This window comes from Adiantum capillus-veneris, chromosome 21 (genome assembly GCF_014529385.1).
Source record: "Adiantum capillus-veneris isolate H3 chromosome 21, ASM1452938v2, whole genome shotgun sequence".
NCBI classification, from domain to species: domain Eukaryota; kingdom Viridiplantae; phylum Streptophyta; class Polypodiopsida; order Polypodiales; family Pteridaceae; genus Adiantum; species Adiantum capillus-veneris.
Window position 1 is genome coordinate 8,971,386 of NC_140951.1, and position 20,757 is coordinate 8,992,142.

At 45.8% G+C, this 20,757-nt stretch overlaps 1 protein-coding gene across 1 annotated transcript in view; it reads left to right on the forward strand.

Moving 5' to 3' along the window:
- The first annotated feature begins 408 nt into the window (after positions 1-408).
- The window catches only part of LOC147430514 (mediator of RNA polymerase II transcription subunit 4-like), a 53,796-nt gene continuing 33,447 nt past the window's right edge, over positions 409-20,757 (forward strand). The window contains exon 1 of the mRNA XM_086493136.1: positions 409-1,421. Within this exon, the coding sequence (XP_086349262.1) occupies positions 515-1,396 (882 nt within the window). The 5' untranslated portion in view covers positions 409-514 and the 3' untranslated portion in view covers positions 1,397-1,421. The remainder of the gene's footprint in view (positions 1,422-20,757) is intronic.

Consider the following 20,757-nt stretch of genomic DNA (forward strand, 5'->3'; position numbering starts at 1 on the left):
ATAGGGTAGAGGCACCAATAAGTGGACGGTCCCTTGTGATGAGCTGCATGTCCCTCCTATATAAAGAAAATTTTCAACCACCTTTTCAATGTGTAATCCGGGCAAGCATTTTTAAATAGAGCGCTCCTTTGATTTGGTGCTGGGTTCAAACCCTCATGGCTACATTTCTCACTTTTGGCTCAAGTTTGTCTCCTTTTATATCGACTTGTTTGTTACACTAGATTATGAAAGCTTTTGAAAAGATTCCAACCCACGTCTTCTAAATGCCTTTGTCAAATTTGATGAGCCATCGACTGCTCCAAGACTCGCTTGATCAGCGAGAGATCTTTCTTTTGACGTCTCTAAATTGGCTCCTCTACCCCATATCCCACGAAGGTTTCAAAGCAACACTATTGTCAACAATGGATATTCATTTCCACCTAATCTTTATCAACTTGAATCCCTCATGGCAAGCCACTGCCATTTTCTCTCAAGAATCAGGGCATTAACGTGGCAGGCCGTCTGAGCAGGAGCGATGATGGACCCTCATCAAGATATGCTGTTTGACTCGATCGGAGACATCACGAAACTTCAGGACTTGGACCAGGAGAGGCTTCCTGACAAGGACTTCGTAATGCGGGAGTTCGCCAGGAGGCTGAGAGAAGCAGAACAACTTCTCGAGAATACCCTAGAAGAGTACGGGGAGTATAGAAACCTTAAACGCATCAAGGGCAGAGCCACAGTAGGTGCTGGTCTGGGCATACCCATCGATGTTGCAGAGCTTGTTGCTTATGCGCATCGCATCAGTTATACCACATTTGCACCTCCAGAGTATGCAACCGGTCAGTTTCCTCTTCGTGGGGCTTTTCCGCCTGCCCCTCAGGACGAGCAAATGAGAGCTTCACAACTCTATCATACTGCAGACATTGATATAGGTATACCAAGACCTTTAGTTGTGGCATTGTCACCCACCCCTTTACGTGAGCCATCAGATGTGGCCAAGGTGAAAGGGGAAGAAAGCCCTCAGTCTCTGAAGCTGCCATCAGCTGTTGGTTTACCTGCACCACCTCCAGGATGGCGTCCTGGCTTGCCAATAGAGCTCCCAACAGATCTGCCCCCAATGCCACCCGGATGGAAACCTGGTGATCCTATTCCTTTGCCACCAGGCTTGGGCATTCCACCCTTGCCACCTGGATGGAAGCCAGGAGATGCGGTTGTGCTTCCCCCTTCTGTTGTGGGCCCTCGATCACAAGACCAAAAGCCTGTGGCACCCCTCTCTGCTGCTCCTCCTCCAACACCTCCCTCTAATGTTATTCAGGTGCCTTTTGTCCAGCTTGACTTGAACCCTGAGCTTGAAGAAGACTTTGGCAGTGACTACAGTGATGAGGATGGAAGCTCAGATGAGGACGAAGATTAACATCAAAGGCGTGAAGAATGTTATGGTAATCTGGCAAGCTGTATTGTTTTTGAAAATCAAGGTCATGTATGTTTGGGCTAATAATTCCTTCAAACCTATATAACTCGTACCCATATTTTCCTGTACAAAAAAACTGTGTTTTGCAACATGTTCATTGAAGGGAAGTTTATGTCAGGTGCTAGTGTATTTTTTGTGTATACAATGCTTTATGTCTGATATTTTGGATTTGCACAATTGTTTGATGAAGAATAAGAAAAAATCTGTGAGAGTTTTATGGTACAAGGCTGATGTTAATGTCCACCGAGGTTGATCTTGTGTCCATGACATGACGCAGGCTATGGTTATACTCATTTGCTAGCCACAGATTAACATGGACACACCTAGAGTCTTGGAGTTAGCATTGCACATGTGATTCCCCTACAGAAGTGTCAGGTGTATATTTGCGCTTTGCTCAAGATGAGTGCTCCGAACTGTGCTCAAGGCTCCTTTTCGTTCTTATGGAAGGTAGAGCCTTCCGTTCTTAATGAGAGAATGCTATGATCACAAACAAAGTGAATGGACACTGTGCGTGCAAGTGTATGAGATTGAGAGATAGAGAGAGAAGAGAGATATGACACCAGTAGACCACTCTCGCTGACGAGAGTGGTCTACTTATGATTTCACAATCTGGAACAAACTGAATCCATGTGAATGATGCAAGTCTAGGCTATGTCGACGATGACGACGGTGATGACGAAGTTGAGCTAAGGGCTGAAATCTGCAATCTCTTATCTGCTGTCCAAAAATGCTATAGGTTGAAATCTGCGACTACTCCAAAATGCTGATTAGGGGGGCTGTTTCTGTGAGTCTTTGTTGCTGAAAATTTGCAGGTTTAGGGTTCAAAACTGAGGTTTCTTTAGGCTGAAAACTAGTGGTCTTTCCGGGCTGAATCTGCTACGCTTTAGGGTTGAATCTTGCTGGTCTTCTATTGCTGAAATTCGCCGGGCTGAAGGCTGGAAAAGGCTGAGATATGTAGTGGCTGAGGTGGGGACCAAAAACGCTAGAGATTGGAATTTGTAAAACGCTAGGGGCTGGTTCTGCTGGCGATCCTTGCTTGAACGAAAAATGCTAGGCTAATGGCTGATGCAAGCTTGGGCGATGATGCTTGATGCAAAACGCGGGGGATGCTTGTGGATGGCGATGGTGCTTGATGAAGGAAACGCTAGATCTGGGTCTTGCTTGGAGGGAAGTCTACCAAGGGGTTTTGCTGAGAAGTTGCTTGCTGGGCTTGGCTCCTGTTGCCTCTTCTGCCATTTAGTGCTAGTCTAGGTTTGCTTATATACAAACTTACTCAATTTGCCCTACCTACTTTCCAACAAAAGTTATTCAAAAATAATAAGTGAAAAATGTCAAAAATAGGTAAAACAGGCTAAATGTACTAGAAAATTTCCCTGAAGGATTTTGATGGAAATGCTTATGATCATGCTGTGTGCAACCAGAGGATATGCATCTACACTAAGTGACTTGGCATGCACGATCTACGAATAGACTCACAAAAGTGTCAGATCACTTCTAATCTAGACTGATTGGATTGATTGAACCTTGATCATGCTGTAGCTTGTCCACGGACACATGGAGTTGGATGTGTCACGTGACATCCCCTCCTTTTTAAAGTGAGGCACTGGTACCGAATTGTATGGCGTCGAGGGAGATCGCCAATAGCATCCAGAATCCTGGAAGGGACTCTTCGTCGGCCCACTTTGATGTGTGGGTCGTGCGGTACTTGAACTTCATAAAGGTATGCAACGCTTGCTTCTTTGGGCCGCGTCGAAAGCGACAGTCTTCTGAGTCTCCTTCGATGCTTCAACTTCGTCGAGTCATGCTTCTTTCTTCTTGAAGAATCTCCATGGCTAAAAATTCCCGAAACCATTTCCAACACAAAACCATGAACATACCTATTCCATGTAAAGTGAGTGGAAAAAATCTTGTCTTCCTCAAAGACTGTGCATGCAATGTAGATGAACAAATAGACGGAGTGCCAAACCGTTCACCACACACACGCAAACAATGAGATCGAATCTTGTCTTTCTGATCTAAATCAATCAACTGTGGCAATTCACAACGGAAATGCCCATGCTTAGTGCTCATACTTTCATGTACTCTTTCTATAACTATTCATGCCAAGGAAGAGACATGGAATGTGACTTCCTTACATACATACTTTTCAGCTTTTCATGAACAATCCGCATACATCCGTGCTCATTCATGAGTGAAACGCGCTCAACGTACAATATGTCATGCGTAGTAAAAGGGATCACATAAAGATGCTGACTAAAATATAGGCAACGATTACGAATGAAACACTTGAACAATGTGTGCGTATCAATCATGCGAACACATAATACTTCCTGTGAGGGTTCTTTGGACCTAGGCTCAAGAGCAAAGATGGGTTCTTCCTGAATGATCGAATCGTCTTGTGGGGGTTCTTTGGACCTCGACTCGAAAGCCAAGATCGGTTCTTCGTAATTGATCGAATCTACAACGAGGTTAGCTTCGCTAGAAAAAGCATCCACTAAGGGTGTAGCCCACCGAATAGACCTCCCTACAGGGTTATTGCGGCCCAACAGAAAGAGATTATGGGCCAGGTTGAGGAGTTATTAGAGAAGGAGCTGATTCAGCCTAGTTCTTTATCTTTTTGCTCCCCAGTGCTCCTAGTGCAGAAGAAGGTTGGCTCGTAGCGCATGTGTATTGATTACCGTGCGTTGAATAAGAATATCATCAAGAATAGGTTTCCTATTCCTAGAATTGATGATATTCTCGATCGTTTACAAGGTGCTGTAATTTTCAGCAGGATAGACCTTAAGAGTGGGTACCATCGGATTCATATAAGGTCAGAGGATGTGCACAAGACTGCGTTTAGAATGACGTTTGGTCTTTATGAGTTTCTAGTGATGCCGTTTGGGCTAACAAATGCTCCTGCCACGTTCAACAGAATGATGGACCGGATTTTTCGCTCACATCAACAGTTTGTTGGGACGTTCTTCGATGACATGATAGTCTATTCGAAGAATGAAGAGGAGCATAGGCGTCACTTGATCATTGTGTTTGAAGAGCTGCGCAGTCACAAGTTACTTGTCAATCCTAAGAAAAGTGAATTCTTCCGAAGAGATCCACTTTCTCGGCCACATAGTCTCAAAGGATGGTGTCAGAATGGATCCCGCAAGGTCGAAGCTATTAAGACATGGCTAGACTTGAAGATTGTGCACGATGTCAGAAGCTTCTTCGGATTGTGTTCCTACTATAGAAGGTTTATCAGAAATTTTGCAGACATAGCATCGCCTCTTCACGCTTTGCAAAAGAAAGAGGTCATTTTCAGATGGACCCAAAAAGAGATTTCAGCTTTTAGTCTCTTAAAGGAAAAATTGACTTCAGATCCAGTAATTGTTTTGCCAGATCTCAGGAAGTCATTTGTGGTCCAGTGTGACGAGTTGTTAGGAGTTTTTTGGAGCAAGGGATTGCGCATATGTACATACACATGCATGGTGCATCAAATAAAGGATTGCCCATTTTCCAGAGCCAGGTGGTTACGTGGGGCCCACATGTGTACAGGTAGGACAACATGTACATAGTACATCGATTTTCACTATCACCAGTATGAGTGTTTTTTCTATAATAATGAGGAGTTGGTAGCGCGTAAAACTTCTCGAGGAAGCTATTTGCGGGCCGAAGACATGAGGTAAGTAGGTGCGTCAGATGACATCTAGTGGCGTCAGGAGGTCGAATGTGTCACGATTGTGACTATGTTAACAGCAATACATCTACTCCTAGTTGCAGATACGGGAAGTGCCATGCCAAGGAGGACCCCTGCGCTTGGATGGTCACACCCCTTCGCCCAAAGGACGTGTCTCTTTGCCAAAAGTCACACTCCTTCGACGACTGGTCACACCCCTTCGCTCTATGGGTGTGACTCTTCGCCCAATGGTTGCAGCTCTTCGGTGAAAGGATGTGTCTTTACGTCTAAAGTCATGTCTCTTCACCAAGAGACGTGCCTTTTTATCTGTCTATTCGTCTCCTATATAAAGGAACCCTTGTATCACACATTCAATCAATCAAACATAGAGTCTTCTAAGTCTCGTCTCGAGTACAATTCAAGTTTCTTAAGTCTTAATCATGAGTTTAAGTACTTAGTAAAGGATTAGTACTTAGAATCCTCACAGAATGGGGTCAATACTTGCACTTGGATAAGTACGTACACAACGTGGGTGTTTTCTTGTGATAATTATGAAAAAAAGTCATCATGAGGACCATCTTTTGGGGCCACTTCACGTGGTGGCGGGATGCATTATTGGAAAGAATTGAGTGCCAGGTGTGCGGATGGATGCAGCAGGGTGACAACTATGCACTGCGAGGCCACTTTTTGGCCTGTTCGGGGTCCGTTTGAGGTCAACTAAAAGGCCAAGGGTGCCTAAGTAATAAAGCTAAGTGTGGGAACTGAAAAAATTGAGAGAAGACCAGAAAAAACGTGGAGAGAAGAGGAGGAACAACCGCAACTGTGTTTTTGCTGTTTTTGGAGCCTGTTTTGGCCATAAACTGCTCATCTGAGGTCGGATTTGAGCACTTTGACATTGTAGACTAGGGTTTTGGGCCGTTCCAGACGCGATGGGTCAATGGATAAACAGTGAGGAATTTGGCAAAAACAGTGTGTGTGTCTCTCCGTGTGGAGTGGGTAAATGGGTAGTCTCTCTCCTCTCACTCCATCGGTGTGTTTCCTGTCTCGGCCAGGCGGGTTGTGTAAGACGAGTGGTGTCCCATAGTGTGTGTGTATCATCCCAAGAGTGTGTGTCGGGTCATTATAGAGGCATTGTGTGTGTTTTCATCCGGCTCACATTTTTTTGGTGCCCCCATGGAGGATCTTCTTCGAGTACCTTCAGCTTCGGGAGTACAGATTACAGGTTGTAGATTACAGGTTACAGATTACAGGTTACAGATTACAGGAACAAGTACAGATACAGCACTGGCAAGTGGGAGTCACTTGGAGTTGCCGTGGGTATGCATCATTTGGCGCCTGTTTGAGTGCATTGTTTTGTATTGTACGTTACTTGTGGATACTGCCATTGTACGCCTTTGTGGAGCCATACTTGGTTTTATTTGGCAGTCCCAGCCATTTCTGAGACTTGGTCTAGAAGATAGTCATTTCTGAGACTTGACTGTACGAGATTTGTATAAGCTTTCGTAAGAGGGTCGATAGCGTGAGGTTTTATTGAGCTGGGGGATTCTCAAATGTGAGATCCTTTCGGTGATACAGGTGGTTGGAGCACCCTTTTCGTGACCTCGCCATATTCAATGTACTAGTGATTTTTACTTGATGCTCGAGTTCTATTGTTGGCAAGTTATGCATACATATACAGTCTATATTTTGGGTTCTCACTGCTCTTTACTTCTGGGGAAACTCTCCAAAATTTTTCCAAGTTATGATGACTGGTTTTTTGGTCTTTTGACCCATTTATGTTGTTATGTTGCTGAAATTCTGGCAAAATCAGAGGATAAGTAAGGGGTGCCTTCTTGGGAGCTGCATGGTTGGCTTTAATGGATGATCAAAATGGACCTTCATTCACTCTTTTTGACTTAACACAAAGAATCCAGATAAATGTTCATGTGTCCAGGAAGATTTTTTTGCAACAGCGCATAGTCTTTATGTTTGGACCAAGAAGATTAAGAGAGATACTGGAATGCCCTTTGCCTGTTGTAATTCCAATGATTAACTATGAAAACTCATTTGATGTGCATGTGTTTGTTCTTATCTAAAGACAAGCACCATTGAAGTTTCTGGGGATTGAGTAAGTCAAAAGTTTTGGGTTCTTGCACGTGTGTTCAAAGGGGTTCTCAAAGCATTGAAACTTGGGTAGCCATGGCTTTCTCTTATCCGGAGTTTCATGGAAGAAGTGATGAAGATGTGGAAGACTTTTTGGAGAAGATGGAGCTTGCCTGCATTAGCAATCAGATTCAATATACTACTGGTGAAGATTTTGTAAGGATCTTTGAATAGTTGCAAGAGGGGCAATATCATGAGCACTACCTCCTCAGAGATGGTTTTATGATGATGCATGGCAGACTTTGTGTCACTAGGGCATTGCGACATAAGGTCATGGAAGAGAGTCATGTCCCACTGCATGTAGGGCATTGTGGTATTGATGCGACAACGAAAGCCGTAGACATTCTTCTACTGGCCTACCTTGAGGAGAGATGTGGTTGCCTTTGTGTGAGCATGCATAATTTGCCAAAAGGTCAAGTTTGATAGGCAAAAGGCACTAGGGTTGTTACACCACTGCCGATTCCGGATAAGCCATGGGAAACCATTGCTATGGACTTTATCTTTGATCTTCCAAGAACGCCAACAGGGAATGATGGTATATGGACCATTATTTGCAGGTCCAGCAAGCAGGCCCATTTTATCGCTATCAGGAAGAAGATAAAATCTGCTTGTTTATGTATGTGTTATTATGGTATGCCACAATCGATTATTAGTGATCGTGATCCTCGCATGACCAATTTGTTCTGGAGAGGATTATTTGAGAACATGGGCACTACGCTCAACTTCTCGTCTTCGTTTCATCCACAAACTGATGGACAGTCAGAAGAGGCTAATTCTACTATCTTAGATCTGCTGAAATGCTATGTATCAGATAATAAGGGCAAGTGGGAACAGTATTTGCCTATGCTTGAGTATGCGTACAATAATATGGTGCATTCGTCCACAGGCAAGGCACCATTTGAGATTGTTGAAGGCGGCAAAAAAGTTCCTCCCATTTTGCATACAAAGGACAAGATCTTTGAGACAGATCGATATGTTGAGAACATGGATGAAATGTATAAGAAAATTAAAGTTGCCTTGGAGAAGACTCAAGCAAAGCAGAAAAAGGTTGCTGATCATCACCGTCGTGAATTGCTGTTATCACATGGTGATTGGGTACTGTTAAGGTTCGAAAAGGCAAGGTTAAAGAAGATGAAGGGCAAGGAACAGCTGTTTCCTAAGCTCAACATGCGTTACTATGGGCCTTTTCAAGTGCTTGACAAGATCAACGATGTGGCTTACAGACTGGAATTGCTTGATGTGTGGAAGATTCATAATGCGTTTCATGTGAGTCTTCTAAGACCCTTCGTGGGTGATGTGCCAATAGATATGCCAGATGAGGATCAACAAGCAGTTGAGGAACTTGATGAGATCCTGGTATCTGAGCAAATTTTGGCACATAAAGACAGAAAAGTTCAAGGACAAGTTGCAAGACATTATTTGGTGAAGTTCAAGAACTATTCACCTATGGATGCAAAGTGGATGGAAGAGCATGAACTGTCAGAGTCACCAAATGTATTGCAGCTTTACCTTGAAGCCTTTGGGTTACAACCTACTTATGCCCCAACCCAACGTGTGCAAAGGAGGGGTAATGATAGAGCTGGCACATCAAATGTACATATGAATAATAGATGGAAATGACAAAAGTATGAAGGTCTCATTAAGTCATTTGTATCTATGTGTTACGACCTTTCTTGCGGATACATGCGATGATAAAAGAGTGTTAATAGCACAAGATCATCAGTGGCGTGTATTTATGGTATGCAATCGAGGACGTTTGCGATTTCAAGAGGGGGGTTATGTCATGGGGATGTGGCAGTTGTTAACTATGTCACGAGGACGTGGCAACTGCTAACCTTAGTTGTTGGTTTCTTTCCAATGATTTTTGTTTTATTTTTGAGACCCTCTTTTTGAAGTAGCAAACGGTCGGACATTGTATGGCCAATGTGAACGGTAGTTTCACCCGCAGACGGGAAGTGGTCGGCACTGGAATTCGTATAGTAAGAGGATGTCTAGGCTCAGAGCAAGATCATGTAGGTCCCCCCATCGCACTTAGCAAGTTGGTGGATACTAGGAAGTGAATTCAATAAAGGCATAAAGTCAAGGTGGGACTACCGACAGAAAGTATCCGACAGTTGGGCCACATTGCACTTTTGGATGCGGTCCCAATGAGGATAGATGGTCAGATGACCAGTGGGAGCCCAACGGATCATTTCCTAAAATTTAGGGAATTGCTATTTTGGGCCGTGAAATGTGCAGGAACAGGGGTAGCTAGTTGCTACTCCAAAGCAGCACCGGTGAGGGTCATAACCTTACCATACATGTGCGAAATCAGCGCTGTGTATACACAGAAAATTGATTGTTTTTCAGCCATACGAACGCCAGAACCCTTGGGAATCGTGCCCCAGTGGCAGAGGACAACTAGGGGATTGTTTGGGGCTGAAAACAGAGCAAAAACCAGTAAATGCAGCGTTCTGAATTTGTTGTTTTTGGGCAGGAATCTGAGGGTATACGCCAGTAGAAGTGAGTTCTAGCAGGGGAATTGGTTTCGTGCAAGTTTTGGGGTTGTTTTGTTGCCGAATTTTGGCCAAAACAGATGGTATCTAGCTGGATACAGGTGAAGGATTCCCAGGACTCTTCTTTGTAATTTACCCTCCTAAAGAATAAAGAAATACCGAAAGGGGCGCCAATTTTGGGGCCTACAGGTTGTCGGCGTCTGCTCAGGGCATTCTAGCTTTCGAGCCGTGTGTATTCAAGTGTTAATTCCCGTCGTAGGTTTCCTTTGCACATTCTTTGTGTGTGTGTCTAAAGTAAAGAATTTCGGGTGAAAGCTAACGCCTACCGCCCCACATGCCGGTTTCACCGGCCCACTCTGATGCGTGGGTTATGTCGATACTTGGACTTCATAAAGGTCTGCAACGCTTGCTTCTCTGGGCCGCGCCGAAAGCAACACAAAGTCATCTGTGGCTCCTTGAATGCTTCAACTTCGTCTATAGTCATACGCCTACCTTCTTCAAGAATCTCCGTGGATGAAAATTCCTGAAACAACTTCCAACACAAAAACATGAACATACCCATTCCATGTAAAGTGACTGGAAATATTCTAGTCATCTATGAAGACTACTATGCATGCAATGTAGATGAACGAAGTGAGGGAGTGTCAAACCATTCACCAAAAACACGCAAACCATGGGTCGGATCTTGACTTTCTGATCTAAATCAATCAAATGTGGCAAATCACAATGGAAATGCCGATGCTTGATGCTCAATCCTTCTTGTGCTCTTTCGGATACTGTGTCCTTTTCCACAAGTTCTGGTAGCAGAACCAACTCAAAAGATGTGAAGATACTTTATCAATTGTCCAAAGAAGTCAATTGGAAGCCAACCATGTAATCTTATTGAATGCATAACCAAAACTATACTGACTCTGCATAAATCTAGAAAACAAAACTTTGTACCACGAAACCTGCTACAACAAATAATCGGTACTCTTCAAATCTGGAACTTGCACCTCAGTAGCCCCGGGATCAAACGGGAAACTAATCATCTGTCCCACTGTGAGCATTCCTTTAAAAATTTTGCACCATCCTCCAGGATCATAGGGAAAATACAATAATTTCCAATCATTACAACATAAACATAAATTAGCCCATAAATCGTCATGTCAACCGCCTGGATCATATGGCATATAAGTCCATTGCCCAGGACCATGCATATATCTGTCACCTCCTGGGTCAAAATCTTGCTCAACATCCCCTATATCATAGGGTAACATCAGATTCCATATAGCATCAGGTAGCATCAGATACTGCCATATCCCCTGTGCAATTGGCTCATCCAATTGTTGTTTATCAATCACAGGTAAAAGCATTGGCAATTCACCTTCACTCTCACTAGTATTGAAATCCCAATCATGCATATCTGAATACATCAAGTCTCTGATAAAATCCTCTTCATTAGGCTCAAAAGATGCATCTGAAAACAATTCTCTATCTCGTAGAGGCTCAAAATCAAGTAGTGCATCATCTAGCAACTGCATAAGTTCATCATCTGCTACATCTGAACAAACTTTCTCATGCATGAATATAGATTGATTGGTATCCTTAGCATCTGTACTTGAGAACCCTTCCAAAGCTTCATTCAGTAAGCACATAAGGTCCAGGTCCACTGCTTCAGAAGGTTCCTCTATCCTGCACATCTCAGGTTGCTGCAATAAACGAGGATTTTCACATATGACATGCATACTAAACGCATCTGCAGTAAACTGCTCTTCAAGTCTTTCACCCTCATCCAGATATCTTTGCACTTCTGTAGCACAAAGTTCGGCATGCACATTGAAAATTTCATCTACTGCCCTGTCTGTATCATCGGCACAATGAAACCAATCATAGTCATCAACAAGAGATTGCACTTCACTATGCACCCCCTCTGAATCAGCATCATCAAGTTCATGATCATTTTGCCATAGTGTAATCCCTGTGTCACAAATTCTCGATAGAGAAGAAGTTTGCTCCCTCTCTAAATCACCATCATCAAATTCAGGATCAGTCTGCCAGATCAGTAGCCCTAGGTCATATAAACTTTTCAAAGAAGGAGTTTGCACCCCCTCTGATTCATTATCATCACATTCAAGACCAATTTTCCACTTTTGTAGCTGTGCTTCACAAAAACTTGTCAATGAAGGAGTGTGCACCTCCTCTGAATCAACATTTTGCAGATCTTCAAGCACATACTCTTGCTTAGCCAAGTCCTCAAAATCTGGTACATCCAAATTCAGTAAACCTGGTATATCAAAATCCATGATCTTGCTACTCTTAACAATAGCCCTGCTTTGACCTATGACATCTGTATCATTAATCAACTCTTTGGCAAAACCTATACCAGTATCTTCAATCACCTCAACGAGAGAATTTGTACCAGAAAATTTTTGCTCTAATTCTGGTTCAGTAGCAAAAGTATTAGCTGTAACTGAATCTTCCCGCATGTCTACCTGAATATGTCTTCACTCGTTTACTTGCACAATTTCTTCTTGATCTTTAGCCAATTCATTGTCTTGATCCCCTGATTTCTTTTCTTCTTGTACTACAGGTATATGTTCTTTGAAAAATTCACCCTGTGTAGTTTGAGGCTGTAGAGACTCTCCCTCAAGGACTTCTACTTCATGCAAGGCATCTGCAAAACCCAACTTTTCATACACAGCTTTGACTATGTCTTCATCATTAGCTTGTAAGAAAGTAGCATCTTGCACAATAAACTCATCAATCACAGCTTCTAACTTTGATCGTACTTGTCCTCGAATATCTCCGTAGCCCGGTAGACTTGCACTCTGTTCTTGATAGCATTCATACTGCTCATAACGTACTTGCACAATAGCTTCTTTGAAATACTCCCAATCATCGTTGCAAGCTTTGGTAACTTCTTGAATTTGCTCCTTCACATCTGAACTCACTAACTGCTCAAAAGATTTGATCGTCAATTCTTCTGGTATCCCTCTTACCTTGGTCTCCATCTCGTAGCACTCTAGGTAGCCCTCTGGATCGTATCCATCAAAGAGTCGTCTCTCATCGTATACTGCACCTAAAGCTGCATCCAAAGCTTCATCGATTTGATTTTTCTTCTTTACGGTCTCTATTTCAAGCAGAGATTCTTGAACCAATTGAAGCATCTTCAAAAAATCGGGAACTGTTGACTTATCATCAAAATCGTTCGCACTTAATTCTGCAATCATCTTCATCATGTGCTCTAAATTCTCCATCTTTACCTCCCACCCCGGCTCATTTCGCGTCGGGTTCACCAAAGATGTCAGGGGATATGTGTTCGCTACGTGAGCCGGGCAGGCGTCGGGTCTCTGGCTGTGGGAGGAGTGAAAGAGAACAAGAACAATAGGTGAAAAAGGCTCTGTCAATCACCGTAGCCTTCAATTAATTGAATATTACTTTGAGTACAACTTAGTCCTTAGCCAAGGCGGCCTGTTAACAGCACCGTCACTTGGATCAACTGCTAACTAGGAGTTTAAGCTCCCGCTTTACAGAATTAACCGGGCCGTTAACGACACCGGGCTTAACAGAATGATTAATCAAACATTAGCTGATGACGATGAAGTAACTTCTGTAAACTTTATCTCGACTCATTGTCTCAATCTTCAGGCTTCAGAAATGATATGCAGCCTCCTACTCTGTTTGCATGCACTGATCCCCTTCAACTTGAAACCCTTTGCTAAGCTTGCTCTTGCTTGCTTCAAGTTTTTCGTTTTCTTGTAAATCTCCTTCTTGCCTTGGCTTGCTCAAGCCTCGACCTCGATCTGTCTTTCTTGCCTTGGCTTGCTCCCTTGGTTGCTTCGACCAAGCTCTATCTTTCTTCCCTTGTTAAGCTCTCCTTAGTTCTACTTCCTCTCCCTCGTTTTGCTTCGCTTCCACTCTCCTTGCTTGCTTCTTGTTCAAGCTCGAGAGGGAGAGAGAAAGCCTTGCTTGCCTCGAGGACGAAAGCGAGAGAGAGGGATCTTTTCTTGCTCCGAGCCCTCCTTTCCCCAAGCTTCTTCTCCTTGCAATGCTCTTCTTGCTCATCCACTTCCCACACGATGCTTCTTCCTTGCCGAGGAAGAGAGAGAGAGAGAGAGAGAGAGAGAGAGAGAGAGAGAGAGAGAGTTTTGACGCGAATCTGCTGCTACCTGCCTCTGCTGCGCGAACCCTAATTTTGCGCGAGAATCCTAACTCTGCCCCCTACTGCGCGCTGCTGCCTGCTGTGTGCGTGTTTGATACCAGTTTGTTGGCGCGCAAGGGGTTGCAGGTGTGGAGCGCTGCAGGAGTTGCGCACTTAACTGTGGCTGCGCGCGACTCTGCTGCCTGCGCGTGGCGAACCTGTTGCCTGTGCGAAGCTGCTGTTGCCAGCCCGAAACCCTAACTGTGCGAACTGCCGCTTGCCCGAAACCCTAACTGTGGGCTGCGTGCATTTGCCTACTGCCTGCGAGAGAGAGAGAGAGAGAGAGAGAGAGAGAGAGAGAGAGAGAGAGAGAGAGAGAGAGAGAGAGAGAGAGAGAGAGAGTCCAAGCTTCACTTTGGGTCCTACTTTTATCATTTGCCAGTCTTGCCCATTCTTCATGGCGGCTTTGCCGGTCTCGAGTGCTCCTCACGGCGCTCCATCGCCACTTACCTGTCGCGTGGATTGCACTGGCGACCTATTGACACGCATTGACTCCAAAGTACAACACTTGGCTCAGCATGCCTTAGTTGGCCGGATGATTGGACAGTCTCCACCCCGATCTTCTATTCGTGATTGGTGTCAGACTGCATTGGGCACTACTCAGGGACGGATCTGAGAGCTTACACTCCTTGGCAGAGGCATATTCATGGTACGTCTTTCGGATCCCGCCACCGCCTCAGCTCTCTTGGCTCGCTCTTCGATACTCTCTGATCGCAAGATGATATACTTGACTAGGTGGTATCTCGAGTTTTCCACTGAGGAGTTTGACAGTCGACACCTTATTCCCAGATTCCCTCTGACGCTCTCCTTCCCGGATATGCCTCTCCATTTTATCGATGAACATCTCCTCCAGATGATTGCTGCTCATTTTGGCACGATAGTTCCAGGATCCTGCATCTTCTCATCTGGCCCACCTCGCATTCAGGTCTTGGTGTTTGGGGATACTTCATTACCAGATAGAGTTACTGTGGCTGTGCGTGATCGAGACTACTCTCTCCGTATGGTAATCACTGGCTGCCCAGGACAGTGCTTACGTTGTTACGAGATGGGACACTTGGTGCGAGATTGCCCCACCCTGCCACGACATCGGCGGCAACAACAGCCGGCCCGCGGCAGTCATGCTCAGCCATGTGATCAGCGTCAACAGCTGGTTCCTTCTTCTTTCCCATCTACTACTCAAGCACCTCAACAGCCTACAAGCGCTCCTCGAGCTCCTGTCCTCCATGTTTCTCCCTCCACTTCAGCTCCCATTGAGGTAGCATGGCAGACAGTGGGTCGTAATCATTCCTTCCGTCCTCGTCAGCAACCAACAACGCAGCCAGCTCCCAGTGTTACCTCTCCTGCTCCCTCTCAAGTTTCCACCACCCCCTTACCCCCTGCATCTCCTCGCCATTCTTCTTCTTTGCGACAAGATCACTTGCCTCTGCTACCAGCTCCTCCTTCACCTGCAATTCCCCCGCCCGCTCCTTCCCCTCTTCCCGAGGTCCCTGTTCCCATGCAGATGGATCATTCACCGCTACTACCTCTCCCTTCTCCTCTTCCTCTCGCCCTTACTCTCCCCCCTCCGCCTTCTGGTCCTCCCCCTCCCTCAGCAGCTCATACCTACGTCTCACGCAGTTTTCTCAGCTCTTGCCCTCTTTCTTGGGGCACTCATCGGGCTAAGATGTGCGGTGACTCAGAAGGGCCATTGCGGGTGCAACTCTATCTTATGCATCACAAGACAGGTTGTGTTCCCTCTTTAATAGGCAGTCGCTCTCAGCCTACCCATTCCTTTTTCCTTCCATTCCACGTTGCTCAGGAATGGTCCGAGGATAAGGTTCTACATTTTGTGCACGCACAGACTATGGCTCAGCTTCATTTATGGTTGTCTACTTCCGCTCCTGATGCTTTGTATCCTCACTACCCTTCATGTATTGGTGCTATGGAGTGGAGTGATGTTTATGCTTGCTATTCATTGCCTATGGTCATTCATGTATCCTCAGATGTGGTGCTTCCTATGTCTATGCGCATTTGGGGTGTCAAAGCTACAGCATCGGTAATGCAATGTAAACAAGGTGAGGTACGCAATTGGTGCAATGAGACACCATATCTTAGAGAGGGCTTGCGGGTAGCTTTCCTACCGCCTGAAGCTCACCCCTTGGATGGCCCAGCTGCCTCCAAGAAGATGCGCAGTTAGTCAGATGCTATTCAAACTCTTTCATGCAGTCTATGGATTTACATGTAGTTTCTTGGAATGCTAATGGTTTACGGACTTCTCGGGTAAAAGGTTCCCGTAAGCTTTTACTTCGCAGAGATTTACACACTCATGTAGTGGGCACTGTGGATATATTGCTAGTACAGGAGCATAAGATTGCCACTCCCTTTGGCAATCTCATGCCCTCGGGCGCCCGTACTTTTTGGGAGCGTGCTCTGGGCCTTCATGGACAGAGTTGCGGTGTATGCATCTCAGTGGGACCACATTACTTGGCCTCAGTTCAACAGCATGGCACCCTTGTCGCTGGCAGAGCAGTTTATGTTTCTATTCGGATTCGGGAATCTATCATTGGTTTTATGTCAGTCTATGCACCCACTACTCCTCGGGAGAGGGCTACATTTTGGTCCTCTTTGGCTGCTGTTCTACTTGCTGTAGACTCTTGGGTTGTTGGAGGTGACTTCAACAACGTTGAGAGCGACTCTGATTGGCGAGCCATCACACCTCCAGTTCTGTCATCCATCTCTCCCGATGAGCAGCCAGCTTGGAATCGATTTCTTCTAGCTATTCAAGGTGTTGACTCCTGGCACATACCCTCTTTTGGTCATCACCCTGCTACACTTCATTACTCTTGGGGGTTTCAGAGACAGCAGGGGAGATTATTAGAGCGACTTGATCATTTTTACATTGGCCCTTGGGCAGCAGCTCTAGGCGGATTCACTACTATATGGAGAGGGACCAGCCTCTCAGATCATTTACCCATCTCATTGTTTATCTCCTTCACTAGATCCTTTGCACAGAGACGAGGCTGCCGCATCCCTGACAGTGTTCTCACCACCCTAGTATTGCAGCAGCAGATTCGTGACTTATGGTCCACGGATGCTTCTTATTGTGGACCCCCTTGAGAGTTTCTTGCTCATTGCATTACTCAGTCTACTATTTACTGCCGTGATCAGACCGCTATTATTCATCGTTAGTTGAGAGTACGGGAGTCTGATCTTCACATCCCTCTTGGTTCCACTCAGCGCTTGCTTGAGGAGTGGCCTCAGGATGCATACCTTGCTGCTAGACAGACTGAGCTCATAGAGGAGATTCGTCGCGTACAGGATGCTAGGTCTGAGTTCACTCATCATGCTTCAGTATCTCATTGGATAGCTAAAGCTGATCGAATGAATAAAGACTTCTTCGCTGCGCATAAAGAGCGCCCTCCTGGCACCACCCTTCGGACTTTGTGCGATGCTCAGGGGACACTACATATGCATCTTGATGTTATACTTGATATGTCTGCAAATTATTTTGAGACATTGTTCACTGCTGATGTATGCACTACTGAGGTTTTACTTGCCCGTGAGCAGATCTGGCATCACACGCGACACCGTTGTACATACACTACGGCAAAGATCTTATTGGCACCCTTCACACTTGCAGAGCTCCATGCTGCTATAGAGAGTCTTGATCCATCCTCCTGTCCAGGAGAGGATGGCCTCACTAGAGCTTTCTTTTTGACATATTGGGATGTATTGCATATACCATTGCTTCGTGGTTGTCAGGACATCTTTGCATCAGGATATATGCATCCGGATCTTTGTTCAGGTCTCATATCTCTTATTCCGAAGAGAGGTGACACCACTCAGCTCCGACAGTGGAGACCTATTACCCTACTCCCTTCGGTCTATAAGATATTAGCGTTAATGATTAGCCATCGCTTGCGGCCGTTCTTACCAGATATTATTCATACTTCTCAGACAGGCTTTGTCATGGATCGATGCATCCTGGATAATATCTTCACTTTTTATGAGGCAGTAGAGTGGGCCAGATCATCTTCTGAGCCTCTCGCTTTTTCCATCCTTGACTTCGAGAAAGCATACGATCGTGTTGAGTGGGACTTTCTTGAAGGAACTTTAGCCAGGATGGGTTTCCCTTCGAGATGGATCTCAGGCATTTCCGCTCTCTTCAGGATTGCGAGCAGTGCTATTACTATTGGTGGCCGTGTCAGTCGCAGTTTTGAGCTTTCTCGATTTGTCCGTCAGGGATGTCCTCTAGCAGCATATCTATATCTGTTTGTAGGAGAGACTATGTCCGACTTTCTTCGTGCTCAGAGTCATGCATTTTGTGGCTTGACCATGCCAGTACCTACAGCTCCAGACCTTATCGATCAGGAGTTTGCTGATGACACTATGCTCATGTTACGCTATTTGCTAGCTGCTCTTGATGCTATGCGGGAGGCCCTAGAGGTTTTTTGCATTGCTAGTGGCGCATGCATTAATTGGCATAAATCCTATGGCTTACTGGTTGGCAGTGATGACATACCTACTTGTGCGGTAGCTGATGGTTTCACATGGCTGCGACCGGGTCAGACATGCAGATATCTGGGCTTTCAGGTTGGATTTGATGTTACCTCACAGCAGCAGTTTGCACCCGTACTACAATCTATTTGCAGGAAGCTATGCCATTGGTCTTCACGTCATCTGTCGTTGGCTAGCCGTGCATTGGTCGCCAACCAGGTCATTCTGGCTACAGTATGGTATACGGATTCTTGCTGGATGTTACATTCTGGTGTGATAGCTCCGCTCCGCCGCTTAGTGCGGAACTTTTTATGGAGTTGCGATGGGACTACTGATACCCATGCTCGAGTTCGTTGGTCCACGATTATTCGTCCTAGGTCAGAGGGAGGCCTTGGCATTATTGATCCAGAGTTACAGAGCCGCGCCCTTCTTACCAAGCTTATTGTTCGGGGTCTTTTTCCCGGACAAGAACCTTGGAAGATGCTTCTTCAGGCCGCTCTTTGCGCAGTGACTCCACGACTCGGCACTAGAGATGGTCATACTTGGCAGACAGGGTATCGTTTTCTCTTTACTGATGCCCCCTTGTCCACCGCCTCCCTCTCACCCTTCATCCGATCGCTCCTTCAGATTTGGGTTTCCATGCGACGGGCTATCATACGCTCAGCTCCCTCATGTCGTGAGGAGATTGAGCGCCAGCCTCTCATTTGGAATGCTGCAGATCTTGATTCTTCGGTTGATCCACCCCGTCAGCTTGGAGAGAGGACTCACATTGATTGGGCTGCCTGTGACAATGGCCCTGCTGCCTCTATGCGGTTGTTTCATGAGACACGTATGCTGGATGCTGATTTTGTGGTAGAACATTATGACATTGGTCGCGGGGTGACAGACAGACTGCTTGAGATTGATTCCGCCGTTCCTTCACAGTGGGATGCAGTCATGAGAGGCACGGTTCAGATGCCTCCCCATTGTGGCTGGGAAGGCCTCTTTGCTCAGAGCACTCTCTTATTAGCTCGTTTAGACACCATGCTATTCACAGTTGATACTGACTAGTCTCAGGGGATTCATGCTAGATTGACATATGATGCCACCTCTCCGCACCTTGCCCTTCCCGGAGCTCGATGGGAGGCCATCAGAGTAGTTGGCTCCCGCGGGAAGCGGCGTTGTGTTGACCCTCGTTTCGCTTCCGCTGATGCTGCACTTTGGAGGCTTTGGGTGTGGGAGGGTCGTGCCCTATCTCAGCTTTATTGGGACCCAGGCGAGTGGCATTGGCCTCACTCTGCCCCACTGGTGCACCTGTATCCTTCTTTGAGTACACTGTCATGATTGGACGGTTAGCATTGATGAGACAGCAGCCAGAGCAGCCCACTGGTATGCGTTTTTGGTTACATTCAGGCCTCTCCCATGCCTATCTGCAACAGTTTTGGTCCGCCATCTGGGATTTACATGCGGCTCGTCGTATTTCTTTTTTCATGTGGATGATTGCACATGCGGGACTTCCAGTTGGGACTTGGCTAGCTACTATGGGTCATGATCCGTTATGTACTCGTTGTCCTTTGCGACTACTTGAGTCACTTGCACACTGTCTTTGGTCATGCTCAGCTTCCCATGTAGTGTGGCTTGCAGTTTGCTTTCTACTTAGCAGAGTAGGTGTTCAACATGGATTTCTTACTTGGGGATTTGTCTCATGGTTGATGCTGATGCCCGGCCCCTATCTTTTCTACGAGGGCTCAGACACAGATCTAGCCTTTATGCTCACATCAGGGCTCAGACACAGATCCAGCCTTTATGCTCACATCGGCTGGTTATCGACGAGGGACTTTGGCTATGCTACCACAGATTGCTTGGCAGGGGGATTCTCAGACACGTGATGAAGTTTTTTTAGTCATCACTAGTATTATACTATGGAATGTTTGGAGAGCTTGTTGTCTCCACATTCTAAGTGCGGCTCCACAGCTCCTTCAGGATACCCTCACTGCCATTTGGCTGGACATCATTCATACCCTGATTTGACAGTGGGATTCTTTCTCAGGTATATCTCGAGCAGCCGAGGCTCGCCGATTTGCCTTCCTTCGGCGTTGGGCACGATCCCCACTCTTCTTCACACTTACAGGTGGCCAGATTACGTGGCATTATGCCCCTCCTCGGTGGTTTCTCCTCCACTCATCACACCGACCACCATGAGATTGTTCTAGTCGAGTTGTCACTATAGTGGCTCTCCTCCTTACATTCAGCTTGTACACCCCACGTGATAGGCTATTTTGGCATCCGCTGGGGATTATATTGTACTCAGTAATATACAGCCCTGACTTTTTCCAAAAAAAAAAAAAGAGAGAGAGAGAGAGAGAGAGAGAGAGAG